Source organism: Aedes aegypti, chromosome 1 (genome assembly GCF_002204515.2).
Source record: "Aedes aegypti strain LVP_AGWG chromosome 1, AaegL5.0 Primary Assembly, whole genome shotgun sequence".
NCBI classification, from domain to species: domain Eukaryota; kingdom Metazoa; phylum Arthropoda; class Insecta; order Diptera; family Culicidae; genus Aedes; species Aedes aegypti.
The window spans coordinates 243,832,701-243,850,158 of NC_035107.1; the positions used below are offsets into that span (position 1 = coordinate 243,832,701).

The 17,458-nt window shown below is 43.7% G+C and overlaps 1 protein-coding gene across 1 annotated transcript in view; it reads right to left on the bottom strand.

Annotated features, from left to right (window-relative positions):
• Nucleotides 1-10,273, bottom strand: part of LOC5580098 (lysM and putative peptidoglycan-binding domain-containing protein 2) — a 47,230-nt gene extending 36,957 nt beyond the window's left edge. Inside the window, exon 1 of the mRNA XM_001654799.2 lies at nucleotides 9,678-10,273. Within this exon, the coding sequence (XP_001654849.2) occupies nucleotides 9,678-9,740 (63 nt within the window). The 5' untranslated portion in view covers nucleotides 9,741-10,273. The remainder of the gene's footprint in view (nucleotides 1-9,677) is intronic.
• Nucleotides 10,274-17,458: the final 7,185 nt, after the last annotated feature.

Genomic DNA, 17,458 nt, shown 5'->3' on the forward strand with positions numbered 1-17,458 from the left:
TCGAACAATAGAAAGTGAAGATAGAAGGTCGATTTATTGAAGCTAAAGTTAATCCTAAAGTAAAATTCATTGAATTCCTATTATAATTGAATTTGTGTACAATTTGTGCAATAGCCAGGTAGATATATATCCTAAGTTATAAATGCATTACTCTAAACCTATAAACTACTATCACAGATTGAATTTAGTACGGAGAAAACAGTGAGGACAAATATAACCTAAAATTAGTAAAGAACACCAAATGTAAGTAAACCTTATAAAACTATGAATTTGTCTAAAACTAACATGCAAAATAAAATTCTAGCTTGAAGCTGTTTCTAACGGACTCGCTATCACGATTGTTCATTCCCGTCCAAACTGAAAGTTCTCCCCAACAAAATCTTCAAGATTTGCGATTGATTCGATGTCCACGTGGTAGTCATCCGGCATAGGAATGGATCCTTCGGAGAGCCACTGTATGTTGTGCAATCGACCAAACAACGTCGACAACCTGGTGCAGTGTGACCGTTGTGATGGATACGTGCATTACTCGTGTGCAGAGGTGGGAGATTCGATTGCCGACCCTGATCGGAGTTTCACCTGTAAGAGGTGCGTCGAAAACGATGATATCGTCACTGTTTCCTCACATCGCACGAGCCATGTAAGCTCCTTACGAACCTCTCGTAGTAGTAACTCAGCACGGATAGCATTACGACTGCAACAGCTAGAGAAGGAGAAGGAAAACGGCCTCCGAGAACTCGAAGACGCAGAGAAGTTCCAGAGGTTGCGACGTCAGGTCGAGGTGGAATTTGAGCAGCAACAATTTGCCATTCTTGATGCACAGCTACAAGAGGAAGATGAACATCGCAGCTTTAGAAGTAGAGTGAGTTCTAAGCAGATCCGAGATAGTACCAGGGAGTGGGTCAGTGCGTCGAAACCGACTGATGTAGTGAATGCCCAGATAGCTACGACGTCGACTCACTTATGTTCCTCCCAGTTGGGTGGAACCCAGCAGAACGCTGATGTCGCATCCATAGATCAGATCGCATCAACAGCAACTAATACCGAGCAAGCAAAAGAGGTAATCCGAACACCGCCGACAGGGGCACAGCAAGGAAGGGCGCCTATAACGTCGACGAGCGCAATCGGTGCATTTAGCGAGCAACAAACCACTCAAATCATCGAACACCAGGGAGAGGCATCGCCAGCTATCATCGGGCCAAGGGCAGACATGCCAGTCGAAACCGTTCCATCATCCCATAGGCATACTGGGGTGCCGAAGACAAATGCGTTTGTACAGCAAAAAACAGCAGAATCTCTGATGAGGGCCAACTTGGAGACGCTATCTCTCGTGGATGGAGCACGTATTGAGAACCCTATCACTGCAGGTTTGTCTACGGAGAGTCAGGTGAGAACTAGGGCAAATACCGCTGTCAAAATTCGCGCAGTTAGGCAAATCGAAAAAGGCTGTGCTCCAACCGCCATTGGAGCGAAAGCGTTTAAACGATCCGAATCCGTCCGCTATTATACCCGGTCAGTGTAATGAGTCAACCCTGTTATCTTTGCCACCAACGGGTTACCAGCACTTTAGTGCGTCAAATCGCCAAGAATTACCACCAACATCGGGCCGTGAGCAGTATACAGTGACAAGTGCTAAACATCAATCAGTGATTCAACCACCTCCTGGATACGAAAATTTCGTGAGGAAACCGACTGCAGCATCTGGGATTCAGCCGTGGTCATCAGTCCCTCAGCCTGGAACAAGCAATCTCCAGCCATCATTGCCACATCAACCAGGATACGGCTATCCGGGGTATAAGCTGAATTCGACTGAGTACATGCCGTCAACAAGTCATCCCAGGCTGGAGAATCAACCTGAACAACAGATGTACTCGGAACCACTGTCGCAGTTTAGTCATCAGTTCGTGCCCGATCAGCCGAATCAATCGCGTCGAACAGGGCCCACAGCAGAGCAAATGGCTGCTCGGCAAGTCATCCCAAAGGAATTGCCTGTATTTTCCGGAGATCCTCAGGATTGGCCTCTGTTCCTGAGTTCCTTCAATAACTCGACGGAAGCATGCGGGTACAACGATGCCGAAAATTTGGCAAGGCTCCAACGCTGTTTACGTGGACATGCGCTGGAGAGCGTGAGAAGTCGATTGCTGATTCCGGAGTCAGTGCCGTACGTACTTGCGACGCTGGAGCGTTTATACGGCAGACCGGAAGTGATTATCAATGCACTTCTAAAACGAATGCGGGAAATTCCTTCGCCTCGTGGCGATGATCTGAAAACGCTTATCAGATTTGGAATGGGTGTTGAGAACTTGGTGGAGCACATGATTCTTGCCCAACAATTCCAGCACATCAGCAACCCAATGTTGCTCCAAGAGATGGTAGATAGGCTTCCGCCTAACCTGAAGCTACAGTGGGCGGCCTACAAGCGCAACTACAATCCAGTGAACATGGCAACGTTCAACGGTTTCATGAAGGATCTAGTGACGATGGCCAGCGACGTCACTCTACTGACCAGTGTAGGGCAGCTGCCAGCAGAAAAATACGACAGGGGAAGACGCGAAAAATCCTCTAAGGAAAAGTTTTTTGTCCATCAACAATCCCTCGCTTCAACGGACATGTCTGGGGCCGAATCAAGCGGTTCCATCCCTAAGCCCTGCGTCAACTGCTCCAAAACAGATCATCGTATTGCCGAGTGTCCAGTATTCAAACGACTGACTGTGGATGAAAGATGGAAGGTTTTGCGACAGAAAGGGCTCTGTCGAATATGCTTAGTTCCACATCGATCATGGCCTTGCCGGTCAAAACAAGAATGCGGAGTTGAAGGTTGTCGCATGCGCCATCATGCTCTACTGCACTTAAGAAAAGCGGCATCTGGAGTACCCTCATCGACAACAGCAGCGGAAAGGAACGTCGTCCACCAGAATCACCATTCAGTTACTTCTTGTGCTCTGCTGCGCTATTTGCCTGTGACATTGCACTTCAATGGAAAGAGTGTGGAAATATTCGCGTTCTTAGATGATGGATCTTCGTCAACAATGATGGATGCGGAGGTAGCGGAACAGCTAGGTGTAGTAGGACTTGCTGAACCGTTGTATTTAGGCTGGACAGGCGATATATCGAGAACGGAAAAAGACTCCCAGCATATAAGAGTCGCGATATCCGGATTCAACAAGGCCAAGGAGTTTCCACTGAAAGCCAGGACTGTAGGACAATTAAAACTCCCGAGCCAAACAGTGAACTACGAGGAACTTTGTTTGGATCATCCATACCTTAGAAAGCTACCTCTGTCCAGCTACACCAATGCCGCACCTCGACTTATTATTGGCGTAGACAACGCTAAGCTAATCAGTGCTCTTAAAAGCCGTGAAAGCAGAACTGGACAACTAGTTGCAGTTAGAACTCGACTAGGATGGTGCCTCTATGGACGACATGCCACCACTGACAGCAGCCTTGTAGACTACGTGAACACGCATATGGAGTTGCACGAAGCAGACACAGATTTGCACAATCTGTTCAGGCAATTTATGGCGGTCGATGAAGCAACCGTCAAACGGAGTCCACTTTCAAACGAGGATAAGAGAGCTTTGGATATTCTACAGAAAACAACCAGAAGAGTAGACGGAAGACTGGAAACTGGACTGTTGTGGCGGAGCGATGAGCCTTCTCTTCCAGATAGCTACGATATGGCTATCCGTAGAATGGAAGCCCTTGAGCGTAAATTGTCGAAGGATGACCAACTGCGGGAAAAAGTCAGAGGGTTGATTGAGGAGTACCTTGCGAGCGGATATGCTCATCGGATTACAACGGCAGAGCTGGATACTACGGAACCAGGACGTGTGTGGTACTTGCCCCTGGGGGTAGTGAGGAATCCACGCAAACCAGAAAAGGTCCGTCTGATTTGGGATGCTGCAGCCCGAGCCAAAGGAATTTCGTTCAACGATATGGTGTTGAAAGGACCGGATCTGTTGACTGCTCTTCCAGTTGTTCTATTACGCTTCCGTCAGAAAAGCGTGGCATTCAGTGGAGACATTGAAGAAATGTTTCATCAGTTTCGGATTCGGAAGGAGGACAGACAAGCGCAAAGATTCCTATATCGGGAAAACCCTGGAAAACCACCACAGATCTTCGTGATGGATGTTGCCACGTTTGGCGCTGCGTGCTCACCTTGCATTGCGCAGTATTTAAAAAACAAAAATGCTGAGGACTACAAAGAGCAGTATCCGGAAGCAGCTCGTGCCATCATCGAAAACCACTATGTAGATGATTTTCTGGATAGTGTTGACACGGTGGATGAAGCAGTGGAGCTCATCGAAGATGTGAAGTATGTTCACGCCCAAGCAGGGATGGAAATTCGGAACTTTGCATCCAATTCTTCCGAGGTTCTTGAGCGTATTGGAGAAGCCAGCAGAACTCAACAGAAGTCGATCAACCTTGAAGCGAATATGGAAAGGGTTCTTGGCATGGTATGGAATCCGTCCGAAGATACGTTCACGTTCGAGCTGGACCTGAAGGAAGAGGTGCAGAACATCGTAGCGAACAAAATAGCACCAACGAAGCGACAAGTTTGCGAACAGTGATGTCTCTATTTGATCCGTTGGGTCTGGTGGCGCATTTTGTTGTGCACGGAAAGCTTATCATGCAGCGAATCTGGAGGGAAGGATTAGACTGGGATGAACAAATAAGCGGCGAAGTACTAGAAGACTGGTGTAAATGGAGCAGATTGTTGACGAAACTTAACGAAGTTACTGTTTCAAGATGCTTCTTTTCTGGAAACGGTAGAGCTCACAACGATGCGCAGATTCACATGTTCGTGGATGCTAGCGAAAACGCGTATGCTTGCGTAGCGTACCTTAGAAGTTACGGCAACGGGCCTCCACAATGTACCCTGATAGCGGCGAAGACAAAAGTAGCACCTCTAAAACCGCTATCGATTCCGAGGCTTGAATTGCAAGCGGCTCTTATCGGGAGCCGTTTACTAGAGACAATTTGCAAGGCTTTAACCATCCCAATTACCACGCGATATCTTTGGACCGACTCTACAACTGTTTTAGCATGGCTAAGATCCGAAACACTGCGATATCACCAGTTTGTCGGCTTTCGAGTTGGAGAGATTCTTACCACGACTACAATCGACGAATGGAGGAAGGTTCAGACCAAACTAAATGTAGCTGATCAGGCGACAAAGTGGAAGGACGGACCTAGTTTTGACCCGGAAGATTGGTGGTATTCCGGACCAAGATTTCTATCCGACCCTGCAGAGAGATGGGTTACTGATTTGACTCTGCATTCGTCTGAGAAACTTGCGACAACGGTAGATCTTCGTTCTTCATTCATGCACCATCGATCTCTACATCAACAGCCTGTAGACAGATTTTCTAGCTGGCAAAGGTTGCTGCGAGCTACTGCATACGTTATCAGAGCAGCCAAACTATTCCTTGGACTCAGAGCAACGGGCCCGTTGATACAGGAAGAGCTGGCAAATGCGGAAATACTGCTGTGGCGACAGGTGCAGATGCAGGTTTACCCGGATGAATATGTAACGCTAGTGTACAACAAGGAACATCCAAAGGAAGAACCTAGGCGGTTGGAGAAAACAAGCCCGCTGTACAAGATGTCACCGATACTGGACGACAATGGAGTATTGCGGATGAACAGCCGAATAACCAGAGCACCAATAGTATCCAGGGATTTAAAGTATCCGGTTTTTCTTCCTAAAGAACACCGGGTAACTGCGTTGCTTGTGGAAAGCTACCATAAACGTTTCCTGCATAGAAACAACGAGACGGTGCTCAACGAAATGAGGCAGCGTTTCTTCATCCCTCAGCTTCGTTCGGTTGTGTCCAAGATTGCAAAACAGTGTCAGCATTGTCGTATTTGGAAGGCGACTCCTCAAGTGCCAATGATGGCACCTCTACCCACAATTCGGCTAAGGCCCTTCATCCGGCCGTTCACGCACACTGGAGTGGACTACTTCGGTCCAATTTTCGTGAAACAAGGACGCAGTATGGTCAAACGATGGATAGCCCTTTTCACGTGCCTGTCTATCAGGGCAGTGCACCTTGAGGTAGTCCATAGTTTATCAACACAGTCATGTGTTCTAGCCATTCGAAGGTTCGTCGCACGCAGAGGTTCCCCTGCTACCTTTTGTTCCGACAACGGAACTAACTTTGTGGGTGCGAGTAATATACTCAAGGAGCAAATTCGCACCATAGGGAAGAGCTGCGCAGCAACCTTCACAAACACGGATACGAAATGGCTCTTCAATCCTCCACTTGCGCCTCATATGGGCGGACCATGGGAGCGCATGGTAAGGTCGGTGAAGGTCGCAATGTCGGCAATTGCAGATCATCCTCGACATCCCAGTGATGAAGTTCTGGAGACCATAGTACTGGAGGCTGAGGCCATAGTGAACTCCAGGCCACTAACCTACGTGCCGCTGGAACATGAGAATCAGGAAGCATTGTCTCCAAACCATTTCCTGTTGTACGGGACACAAGGGATCAATCAACCATGCCAGGAATTAACTGAGGAACACGTACTGCTGAGAGATAGTTGGAAGTTGGCAAAGTACCTCGTCGATACGTTCTGGACTCGTTGGGTGCGCGAATATCTCCCAACCCTTACGAGACGCACCAAGTGGTTCCAGCCTGTTAGACCATTGAAACCGGGTGATCTGGTTGTGGTGGTCGAGGAGGGGAAGTGGAATGGATGGATTCGCGGAAGAATTATAGAAGTTCTACCTGGAAAAGACGGACAAGTACGTAGAGCAGTAGTTCAGACGGTTCATGGATCAATTACCCGGCCGGCCACTAAGCTGGCCTTACTGGAAGTTCAAGGACCGCCAACAGAAGACTCAGGGACACCCAGATATGGCATACCGGAACTACACGGGCCGGGGGATGTTGGCGAAACCACTGGGCTGTTTCCTAACCCGTTGAAGTGAGTTCCTGAGTACGCCACTCGCTTTAATTGTCCGTCATGCGTTGACGGCTTTGGGGAAACGTCATTGGGAAGATATGTTCATGATCATTCAAAAGCAAACATTTCGAACAATAGAAAGTGAAGATAGAAGGTCGATTTATTGAAGCTAAAGTTAATCCTAAAGTAAAATTCATTGAATTTCTATTATAATTGAATTTGTGTACAATTTGTGCAATAGCCAGGTAGATATATATCCTAAGTTATAAATGCATTACTCTAAACCTATAAACTACTATCACAGATTGAATTTAGTACGGAGAAAACAGTGAGGACAAATATAACCTAAAATTAGTAAAGAACACCAAATGTAAGTAAACCTTATAAAACTATGAATTTGTCTAAAACTAACATGCAAAATAAAATTCTAGCTTGAAGCTGTTTCTAACGGACTCGCTATCACGATTGTTCATTCCCGTCCAAACTGAAAGTTCTCCCCAACACATTATTGTATCTGAAGGTTAATTTGGAGCCTCATCATTTGCATAAGGATGCAATGCAAGCAGAATAAGGAAAAGATATATAATTTTGGTTAAAATAGATACTTTAGAGACCATTAAACGGTCTCCATTAAAAATACTGATTCGTTAGAGACCTGCATTAAAAAAGAGACCAAGCCTTAAAAAAAACTATTATCATTATTGTCTCCATGAGCATGAGCATTAGCCTGGGACACGGTTATATGAAAAAATTTAGATTCTTGCTCCAGTCCACTTTTTAGATTGCATTTAGGTCCCATAACAACTGTGCCAAATTTCAGTTCGATTGGAAAAACAATATTTTTGCGCCAGCCGTTCAAAGTTTGTATGGGATTTACTATGGGAAAACTTACTTTTGCAAAGAAAAATCGCCAGAGGTCGCCAATTGACCTCTATAAAAAATCTGAACACAGATCTCGATAGGTGTTTCTATGATGAACAACATTGTCGAAGACCGCAAAGCAATCCGATGCCTGTAAAAAAAGTTATTAATGCCAATAGGTTTTCAGTGAATAACTTTTTTTAAAAATGTCGGATTGTTTCGAAGTCTGTGTTCAGAATTTTTTTATAGATCAATGGGAGACCTCTGTCGATTTTTCTTTGTAAAAGTAAGTTTTCCCATAGTAAATCCCCAACAAACTTTGAACGGCTGGCGCTAAAATATAGTTTCTCCGATCGAGCTGAAATTTTGCACCGTTGGTATGGGACCAAATGCAATTCAAAAAGTGGACTGGAGGGAGAATCTAAATTTTGTCCCACACTAATGAGCATAGATGACCGTACAATTCGTAGTTGCTATTCCGTGATTGACCAGAACAATGGAAGTTGCACAGGGAATCAATGAATGGGGCTTGGGATTAGCTTACCATTCTTCAATATGCACACATCGAGAGCTCAAATTTTAAAAGTCAGTAACGGCGCCGGCCACGTCCTTACGGTCATCGGGGAAAGAAAGGAATGATAGTTAGACAACCGTGGTTAATAGAGCCGAGTATACCTCTGCATCTCCACAGTTGTCATGGATAGGATATTGAGTTAGTGGGATAAGGTAAAGAGATCTGAGAGTCACCAATGGTTGGTGATGCGATCCATGATATAATCACGCCTAATCGGATTCGCGATATAATTCGATAATCGCATTGTACGCCAAACAAGTATTCGTCACTAGCCCACGCAAGAGCAAGCGACGCGATCAATAGATCAAACAATACTAACGATCCGCGGCGCTTTTTCCTTTCACTACGCGAACATCGCGCGACATGTTTGATCCTGTTCTCATCGCCTGCCCCCGCAGGATCAAGCGTCAAGATCGAAGGATCAAACACAACTAACTAACCGTTCTATAAGGCAGATTCCAAATATTTTTGAGGAAAGCTTGAAGATTAAAAAAATTGTGAAGATCATTCCAACATATAAAACAAGACTACAATACTGAAGAAATAGATCGTGTTACTATAAAACCAAAATGGTACAAGTTCATAGCAACACAATGCAAAAAATGCCTTGGAAACCATCCAATAAAAATACCAATAATTCGATTGTTTTGGTCTGATTGTAGTGTGGAAAAATTTCAAAAAATCAATTGTTTAGATAACTATACAGTTTCCTGATTTTATTGCAAAAACATCTTTTACAATTAATTCAATGGTACAAAACAATATAATATGTGATAATTTATGAAAGTCCTTATGCCCTGTCCCAATTTTAAATGGTTAAGTTTAAGCCAGAATGTTTACTCCATTTTTAAATGATTTTCGTTGTTTAAACACAAAACAAAACTTTTTTCGGGTTTTTGAAATTTTGTCAGATTTCTTGAATCAACAGATAGGAACAACCCCAGTACTAAAAAGTAAAACCACATTGGCGTTTTTGTCGCCAAAACAAGAAAACAAGACGTCCCAATTTTAGATAAGCATTTTACCCCACTCCCCCTCATGCTACGTAGCTAGCGTGCGCTATAGTTTCTCGTTCGTTTTGAGCCGTTCAAGTTAGGAAAAAGAATTGCCTCACTGTCATTGCAAATACCTACCATCAGCAAGCAAAAGTAGAAGCAAAGCACACGAATCCAAAGCCAGCCAACAATGCCCAAAGGCGGCACCAACAGCAAACAGCTCTGATTTGGTGCAACGCCACACATATTGAGGGTATCAGTTAAGAAATTGGTGTTAATTGTTAAAACAAACCGATCGCGATTTAACGGATCGTCATCCCCCGTTCTATACGTACCTTTATGTAGGATTTCCAATTTTTGTACTTCTGCTTAAGTTCGTTCATGGTATCGAGACTCATGTTTTCCACTGGATTTGTTCCCGCTAAGATTCACAACAGCACTAACTCCGCCCGCACAATTGATCACATAGATAAGATATCCTTGAGCTGCGAAGTTTGAGTGGAAATTTGCGTTTCTATTTTAGCATCAATAGAGGCACTGATGATCGCCCACTTTGAGTTGTCTTTGATAGCACCGGACCACTGATAAGAGCAAAAGGCCAGCACATAGAAGCCACTAGTTTAAATTATTGCTAAATCTCTTATCACGAGTATCATACACATCGTTTCACTATCCGGACGGTTCACACAAAACAGCTGGTCGGACACTGAGTACAATACTGCTTCTAATGCTAATCCAGCCACGGTATCAATTGTTGTTGGCTCTCACATCGTCGTTATCAGTCGTTGTTTGAACAATGCTGAAGCTTCCATACGAGATGTGATCCTGTGCCGTACATTGTCGGACATGAACTGCAAAATGTGAATATGCGTAATCTCTTTGCTCTGCTCTCGACGACTGAGCCGTCTTTCGGTGTCGTCGTGGTTGGGCATTCGGTTGTGGAATGATGAGCTTGTTCGACAGACAGTGAAAGGGGAGAGTTATGAGCGTTTATTGCGCTCTCTGGAAATTAATACATGGACTGTCTCTTTGTTCAAGAACGTGTGGTGAAACAACGGCACCACGTTGGAAATTTTAAATAATTATTGTTCTGGAAAGGCAGATGTAATACGTTTTATATACTTAAAAAAAATAAAACTTACAGCCTAAACCTAAAAACTAAACCAAAAGCTAAAACCTAAGTTGCGTACAACATTTTTGCAATGTCGTGTAAACGTCGTAGAAGACCACTTGAGGCTATCAAAAATCATTTCGAGATGCATTCATTATTGTTCTGCAAGTTCATTACCGAATAGGGTAACGGTCGTATTTTGGACCCCCTAAGGAAGTGATTTTAGTTTTGTGTCCCAATTAATTTATTGCACAGCGCAACCAAGTCAAAAAAAAATGTCAAAATGTAGAGAAAAATTTCCTCTACGAGATAAAAATGCCCATTCGGTCATGTAGGATCCAAAAAATGTCGAAAATAATTGAGTTGGGAAGCCCTGTTTTTCATTATTTTGGACACACCAATACATTTTGGACCCTCAAAGTATATATTTTGGACCACCGGCATTTTTTTACAAGGGTGGAGGGCGGCTGTCAACTGGGAGTAAAATTGAAAAGCCGCCAACCTAAGTCCAGAACCAGTTTTAAGGCTTAACGCGGAAAAGTGAAAATTATTATTCACAAAATTACAGGTAATAAATGCACTTGAAAGATACTGTTTGCAAGCACTTATTTGCTACGTGCTTCTGCAATGCGATGTTGACAATTTAATCAGCAAATTCGGCTTGGTTCCCGAAATGGATGTTTTCGAGAAAATTGATTACGCCTTCACCATTATTTGGTCGGAATTTTGTATGGTTGTTTACATTTTAGAACCAGCGACACGTAGGGGTAGCAATAAAGAGCCGCCAGTACCTCCCTTGTTTTTTTTATCGTTTGGTGACAAAGTTCATGACACTGGATGTATAATATGCTTGCCCATAGACCAATCCAGTTGCCTGCGTAGTAGTGCAATGTTGACAAAATTTTCTTTGTTTGCTGTGAGAACTGTCATAACTGTTGGGCAGAGGTGGACACACCACAACGCAGAACAGGGTCACCGAAGCGGAACGCGGAACCAGGATTTCGGTAGGAAAGAAACACAACTAATCAACTACTGTACGCAAGAGAACTTTACTATAAACACGTCTGAACGGATCGAACATCACATAACGGATGAATGGCAAACTTTCCATTCTCCCTTTCTTCCTTGCTATTTGGCGCGCTCGCCGCCTGCCCTACTGGCGCAAGCGTCGCAGCCTCACTCATACAGCTACATACATCCAGTGCTGCCGCTTTGCATACGAGGCACAATCATTGCATACTCCAACACTCCTCCTCAATGTTGTCCTCGTACTCGTCCTTCTCATCTCTGCCTTCCATGCCGGGTTGATCTCCTCCTGCTTCCAGAATCGAAAACGTAATCTACCAACCGGCTGGGTCGGACTCCTCGATTGCTCCTCCTGGATCGTCTAACTTTCCTCCAGTCATCAGCATCCGTATCCGAGTTTCCACTGTGGGACTCCACCACTTGCAGCGGCTCCACTTCCTCGCTTGCAGTGTCCGCATCGAAGTATTCTTCTTCTTCTTCACGTTCTTCGGCTCTACTCGGCTTCCTCTCCGAATACCAACTCACCACACTGACTGGTGACCTTCTTCCATTCGTCGTTTTCTTCTCGCCAATTATCGGCTGCTGGCCCTCTACTTTCTTCTTTACTATCGCTAACTTCAGCCGATACAACGACCCTGACTTTTCTGCTATAACCACTTTCTTACCGGATGCGTCACAAATATCGCAACCATCCTTCTTGAATTTCACCGAAAACTCTTTCGCCGTCAATTTGTCCACTGACACGAGTCCACTCGCCAACGACGGAACATACAAGACGTTGGTAAGCTTCACCTCAACTCTGCTTCCATTTCCGTCCTCACCGTGCACTACACCTTCGCCACAACCAGCGGCGGTAACCACTTTACCGTTTGCCAACACTACACTTGGGCCTTTTTCTTCCTTCAGCGATTTGAAAAAGTTTCTGTCGCCCGTCATGTGCCGACTCGCTCCACTGTCAATATACCAGCACTTTTGTTGATCCATTCCAGCCATAAAACACACACTTCTGGCACCACAATTTTCGTCCTTCACTTGCTTCGCATTTTGCTTCACACGCCCTCTGTCGTCCGGCTTCTTCTTATCTTCGCACTCTCGTTCTAGCTCCTGCTTCGCTAGCAAAAATAATCGACAGTTGCGACGCAAATGACCGGGTTTATCACAAAAGTAGCATTTCCTCATTGGCGCTCTATTGCCGAGTCCACCCACGCTTTGCACTTCGTTTCGCACTACCACGCTTTTCATCGCTTTCGTCTCACATTGCATTTCGCCGGAACGCTCCCTCCGACGTTCGAACTCATCGATCAGCTTTGACTTCACAAGCTGCATCGTGATGTCCACATCCGCACGACTCTCCAACGCCGTGACCAAACCACCGTATGAATCAGGCAAGCTGCGTAGGATCATCGCAATCCGCAGTGACTCCTCCAGCTGTTGGCCTGCATTCGTCAAACGGTCGAACAAATCGTCCAACACCACCAGATGACTCTCAAGGTCACCTTCTTCTGCGAGATTCAACGAGCACAATCTCTTCAACAAAGACACACGCGACGTTACCGTGTTCTTCTCGTGATAACTACGCAACTGATCCCAAAAAGCTTTTGCACTGTTTGCTTCCTTCACCAGTGCAAACTGGTTATCATCAATACACAATCCGATAGTGGCACGAGCTTTCCGGTCGTCCTTCGTCCACTGATCGGTCACTACAGCCGGCCTCGCATCACCGATCACATACCACAGCTCCTCCCTGGTCAGGAGCATCTCCATCCGGAACTTCCATATTTGCCAGTTCTGATTATTCAGTCTAGCAAACGCAAACTTGTTCACATCCGCCATTTTGTCCACGCAAAATCACCACCGCGGAGAAACAACGCACACTCACACACGGCGTGATCACTTTCGCTCTCTCGGAACCTTTTTCCTATGCAATCCAGAAGCTTCCCTTGAGCACTGCTGGGCCCATAACCTGTTGGGCAGAGGTGGACACACCACAACGCAGAACAGGGTCACCGAAGCGGAACGCGGAACCAGGATTTCGGTAGGAAAGAAACACAACTAATCAACTACTGTACGCAAGAGAACTTTACTATAAACACGTCTGAACGGATCGAACATCACATAACGGATGAATGGCAAACTTTCCATTCTCCCTTTCTTCCTTGCTATTTGGCGCGCTCGCCGCCTGCCCTACTGGCGCAAGCGTCGCAGCCTCACTCATACAGCTACATACATCCAGTGCTGCCGCTTTGCATACGAGGCACAATCATTGCATACTCCAACAATAACATTGCTTTTGTTTGCTGTGAGAATTCAAATATTAACAGAATTGCTGCAAAACAACCACTTCCTTGTTGGCCTGCTGTTGACCGAAAGCTCAATAACGTCAAACAAACATCGATACGTTTTCATTCTGAGGAAATCGACTTGTGTAAGATTGATTGTGCGTTGGTGTTCGTGGCAGTTTGCTTGGGGACCTCTATAGTCTAATCAATCGATCGACAATGGAAAACCGAAGAAATTCTACGATTTTTGTCCAAAAATTTGAAAAGCGTTTTTGTTTACATTCACTCTTAAAAATAATGAGAATTACGGGAGACGTAATGCTATTTGCACTTAAAAATCTTGTAACTGAAGCTCAAATACGACTGAAATTTATGCTTCTTTTGACGTACTATGACATTTCAATGTTCAGCTACCTATTTTTAAATAGTTGTTAGAAATTAACGTCACCCCTGTAAATCTAGGTTTTTTAAGCTATGAAAGTTCAAAGCATAGCTCATTTTTGTGTTCATTGAAACTTAATTTTACATGAAAATAAATACGCCAGGCGAAACCATCAAGTCTCTTTTCAAACATGGCCGGTTCACGACGTCGGGGGTGATTTCGTTTTCATTTATTTTGAAAAGTTTTCATTTGTGTTTAATTTTTGTAATCGATGGCGGTCTAGTTTTACTTAAAGCAGTGCGTGATTATTTTACGAGTGCGGTAGTGATGGAGAAAATATAATGTATTGTTCTTCTGGTTGCCGTTTATGCTGCCACACGATTCCTGCAAAAGATGCTGATAGTGAATAGTTCAAAAGCTGATCTACTGAATGGTGTGACACGAATAAATAATAATGATCATAGTGATCAATGATCTAAACGACTAATAATTAAGTCATAAGTTACATATTGAAATGGGAATGGAGTGTTTAGTGCTCCCAAGTTTCTTATTTGTGATCGAAGATTTCTGTGCGTTCCCGTAAAAGGATCTAATTACTGAATAGCGAAAATACAGTACAATATGTACAAAAGAAATTCTCATTATAAAGGTAAGTGGATGAGTGCTCCTATTTTTCGTTTACTTGCCTAGAGAAAAAAAAACCCGTTAAAACAAAACCCACGGCTAGCGTGAAATCGGTAGAAATTTACTTTTACGTCATGATGTAAAAGTAAATCATTATAGATTTCACGCCATGTCGTTTTTGTTTTGTTTTGTTGGTATCATGTAATTTTAAGAACGGACGTAAATTAATGTCAAATGATTCGCTTCTTTTATGTGCATCTATGAAGACCTAAATTTACATGAATTTTTCGAAGAGTGTTTGAAACTTTCTGACGGCTTCAATTTCTGTGTGTAACGTTGTGTAACGGTTGCATGAGAGCACCGATTCAATTAAATTAATTTCAGATAAAATAAAAACATGTTCTCTGTACAAATGGTTGATGCAAGTGCGGAATAGTCCTATCTTCCTAAATAGCATGCAAATTGAGATGGTCTTTCGATTTAAAGTGGGAAATTTGCAGGAAAATGGCCAAGGGGGTCCAAAATATATAGGGGTCCAAATTATATTGGTTACCCTACAAATTAGATGCGTTATGAAAAGGCGTTGCGTAATATTTATTACACTTCTGATTCCAGTTGCGTAATACGCTTCCAATCGCAAAACGCAACATACTGTTAGCCATCTATACTTTTGTAGCGCAACTAGTCAGATGATGAGAGATTTGATTTTTCACGCATCCATCACATGCCGCTGTGGGGAAAACTGTTTTATTTTCCTGATATAAGACGGTTCACAGTGAAACAGTTAGGCGGAAAAGGTAGGAATATCCATTCTCTATGTTCTACATACGTTTGTTTTTTGTATTACTTTCATAAAAATTGAGATCCAGCTGGTAGGAGCACTAGTTTGAGGTTGGAAACCCAGGATATGTGAGGTTAGTTTCATTGGAACTTTCGCCTGAGCGATTTTGCGCTTGAATAAAACACGCTTCGGGACATTCTCCGCTGCCCCTAAAAATGCCATTGGGTAGATAAATGAATTCTCTACCATTGGATCTCATTCAATTTCATACATAAGTGAAGTAAGCGGTGATAATAAATAAATATTTTGTTCCGAATGTTTTGAAACCATGAATGAGTTTGACATTGCTCTCGTCAACAATCATCATGACGACAGCAGCACCAAGGGTGGAGGGCGGCTGTCAAATGGGAGTAAAATTGAAAAGCCGCCAACCTAAGTCCAGAACCAGTTTTAAGGCTTAAGGGGACACGGGAGACCGTGTTATTTTCCCTATCTTTCGTCTCACTCTAACAATCATCATCAAAACTTTGTGGAAGCAAATCTCGAGTTTAAGTGAACCGATGAAGCTGGAAATTTATTGGGTTGTGCACTACATATATAGAATCATAGTGATACATTTTCGCATCGATATATGGAGTGGTTCTTGGGATTTGCTTCTTGAAATGGATAAGGTGATTATGATGACGTCCCGTGCGGCCTTAACGCGGAAAAGTAAAAAAATATTCGCAAAATTACAGGTAATCAATGCGCTTGAAAGATATTGTTTGCAAGCAGTCATTTGCTACGTGCTACTGCAGTGCACTGTTGGCAATTTAATACGCAAATTCGGCTTAATTCCCAAAATGGATGTTTTCTAGAAAATTGATTACGCCTTCACCATTGTTTGGTCGTAATTTTGTATGGTTGTTTACTTTTTAGAACCAGCGACACGTTGGGGTAGCAGTAAAGCGCCGCCAGTTCCACCCTTGAGCAGCACACCCCACCGGATGAATTGTCGTATTGGAAGCGAATAACTATTACCGCACTGCATAGCTCAGTGTAGGCAAGTAGGCCGTTTCATGACAGATTGGCTGGATGAAAAGCAGCCTATTACGATGAGGATTTGAAAAAATAGTTTTTTGCTATTCCGTTGTATATCAGCCTACTGTTGAAAAAGAAATAATCAAATATCGCACAAAACAGTTGCACTTGTCAGCACTGTTTCTTCTGGTAGGAAAGTAGGCCATAATCTACTTTCCTACCAGAAGAAACTGTGCTGAAAAGTGCAACTGTTTTGGGAGTTTGTCAAATTGATATCTGATTGCCTCTATTCGGAATTTATAGAATTGCTCTGAATATATAAATAACTTAGTAAACTAGGTTCTGGTTCTACATTCGTTTGCAGATCACTGAATTCTAAGTAGTGAAAAAAAAATCACAAAACCTAGTCAGTAATTGAAAATGGAATCGGCAATGGAAGTGTGAAAATATGTGACAGTCATTCCACAGCCTATCCGATTGAGGAAAACTGAGCTATTTGTGCTTATTATGCGCGGCGTGTGAGTCGAGATGAGTCGCTCTCGCTGTTAATCAAATGGGAGCGAGTCGACAATTGTCACCTCATTCGACTCGTGTCACCTTTAAACAACTTCTTCACACTGCTGATGTTCAGGTGCCTCAAGCGTTTGTGCCAAATTTCAAGGGATTCTTCACACGAACACAACATTACTGATCCAGCATGCTTCAATGGATTACCTGCTTTGCTCCTGTCCACAGTTGATCAGCAGAAGTTTTCTCGTTTTATTTTGTATGGGGAAATGCATCTAACTTCAAATATCTTGTGAATGGAAGCTTTAATCGAAAAAACATTTGGTAGGCGTGATAGCCATCGTCATCACGCACAACCGGTACCAAATATTTTTTCGAAAATAGTT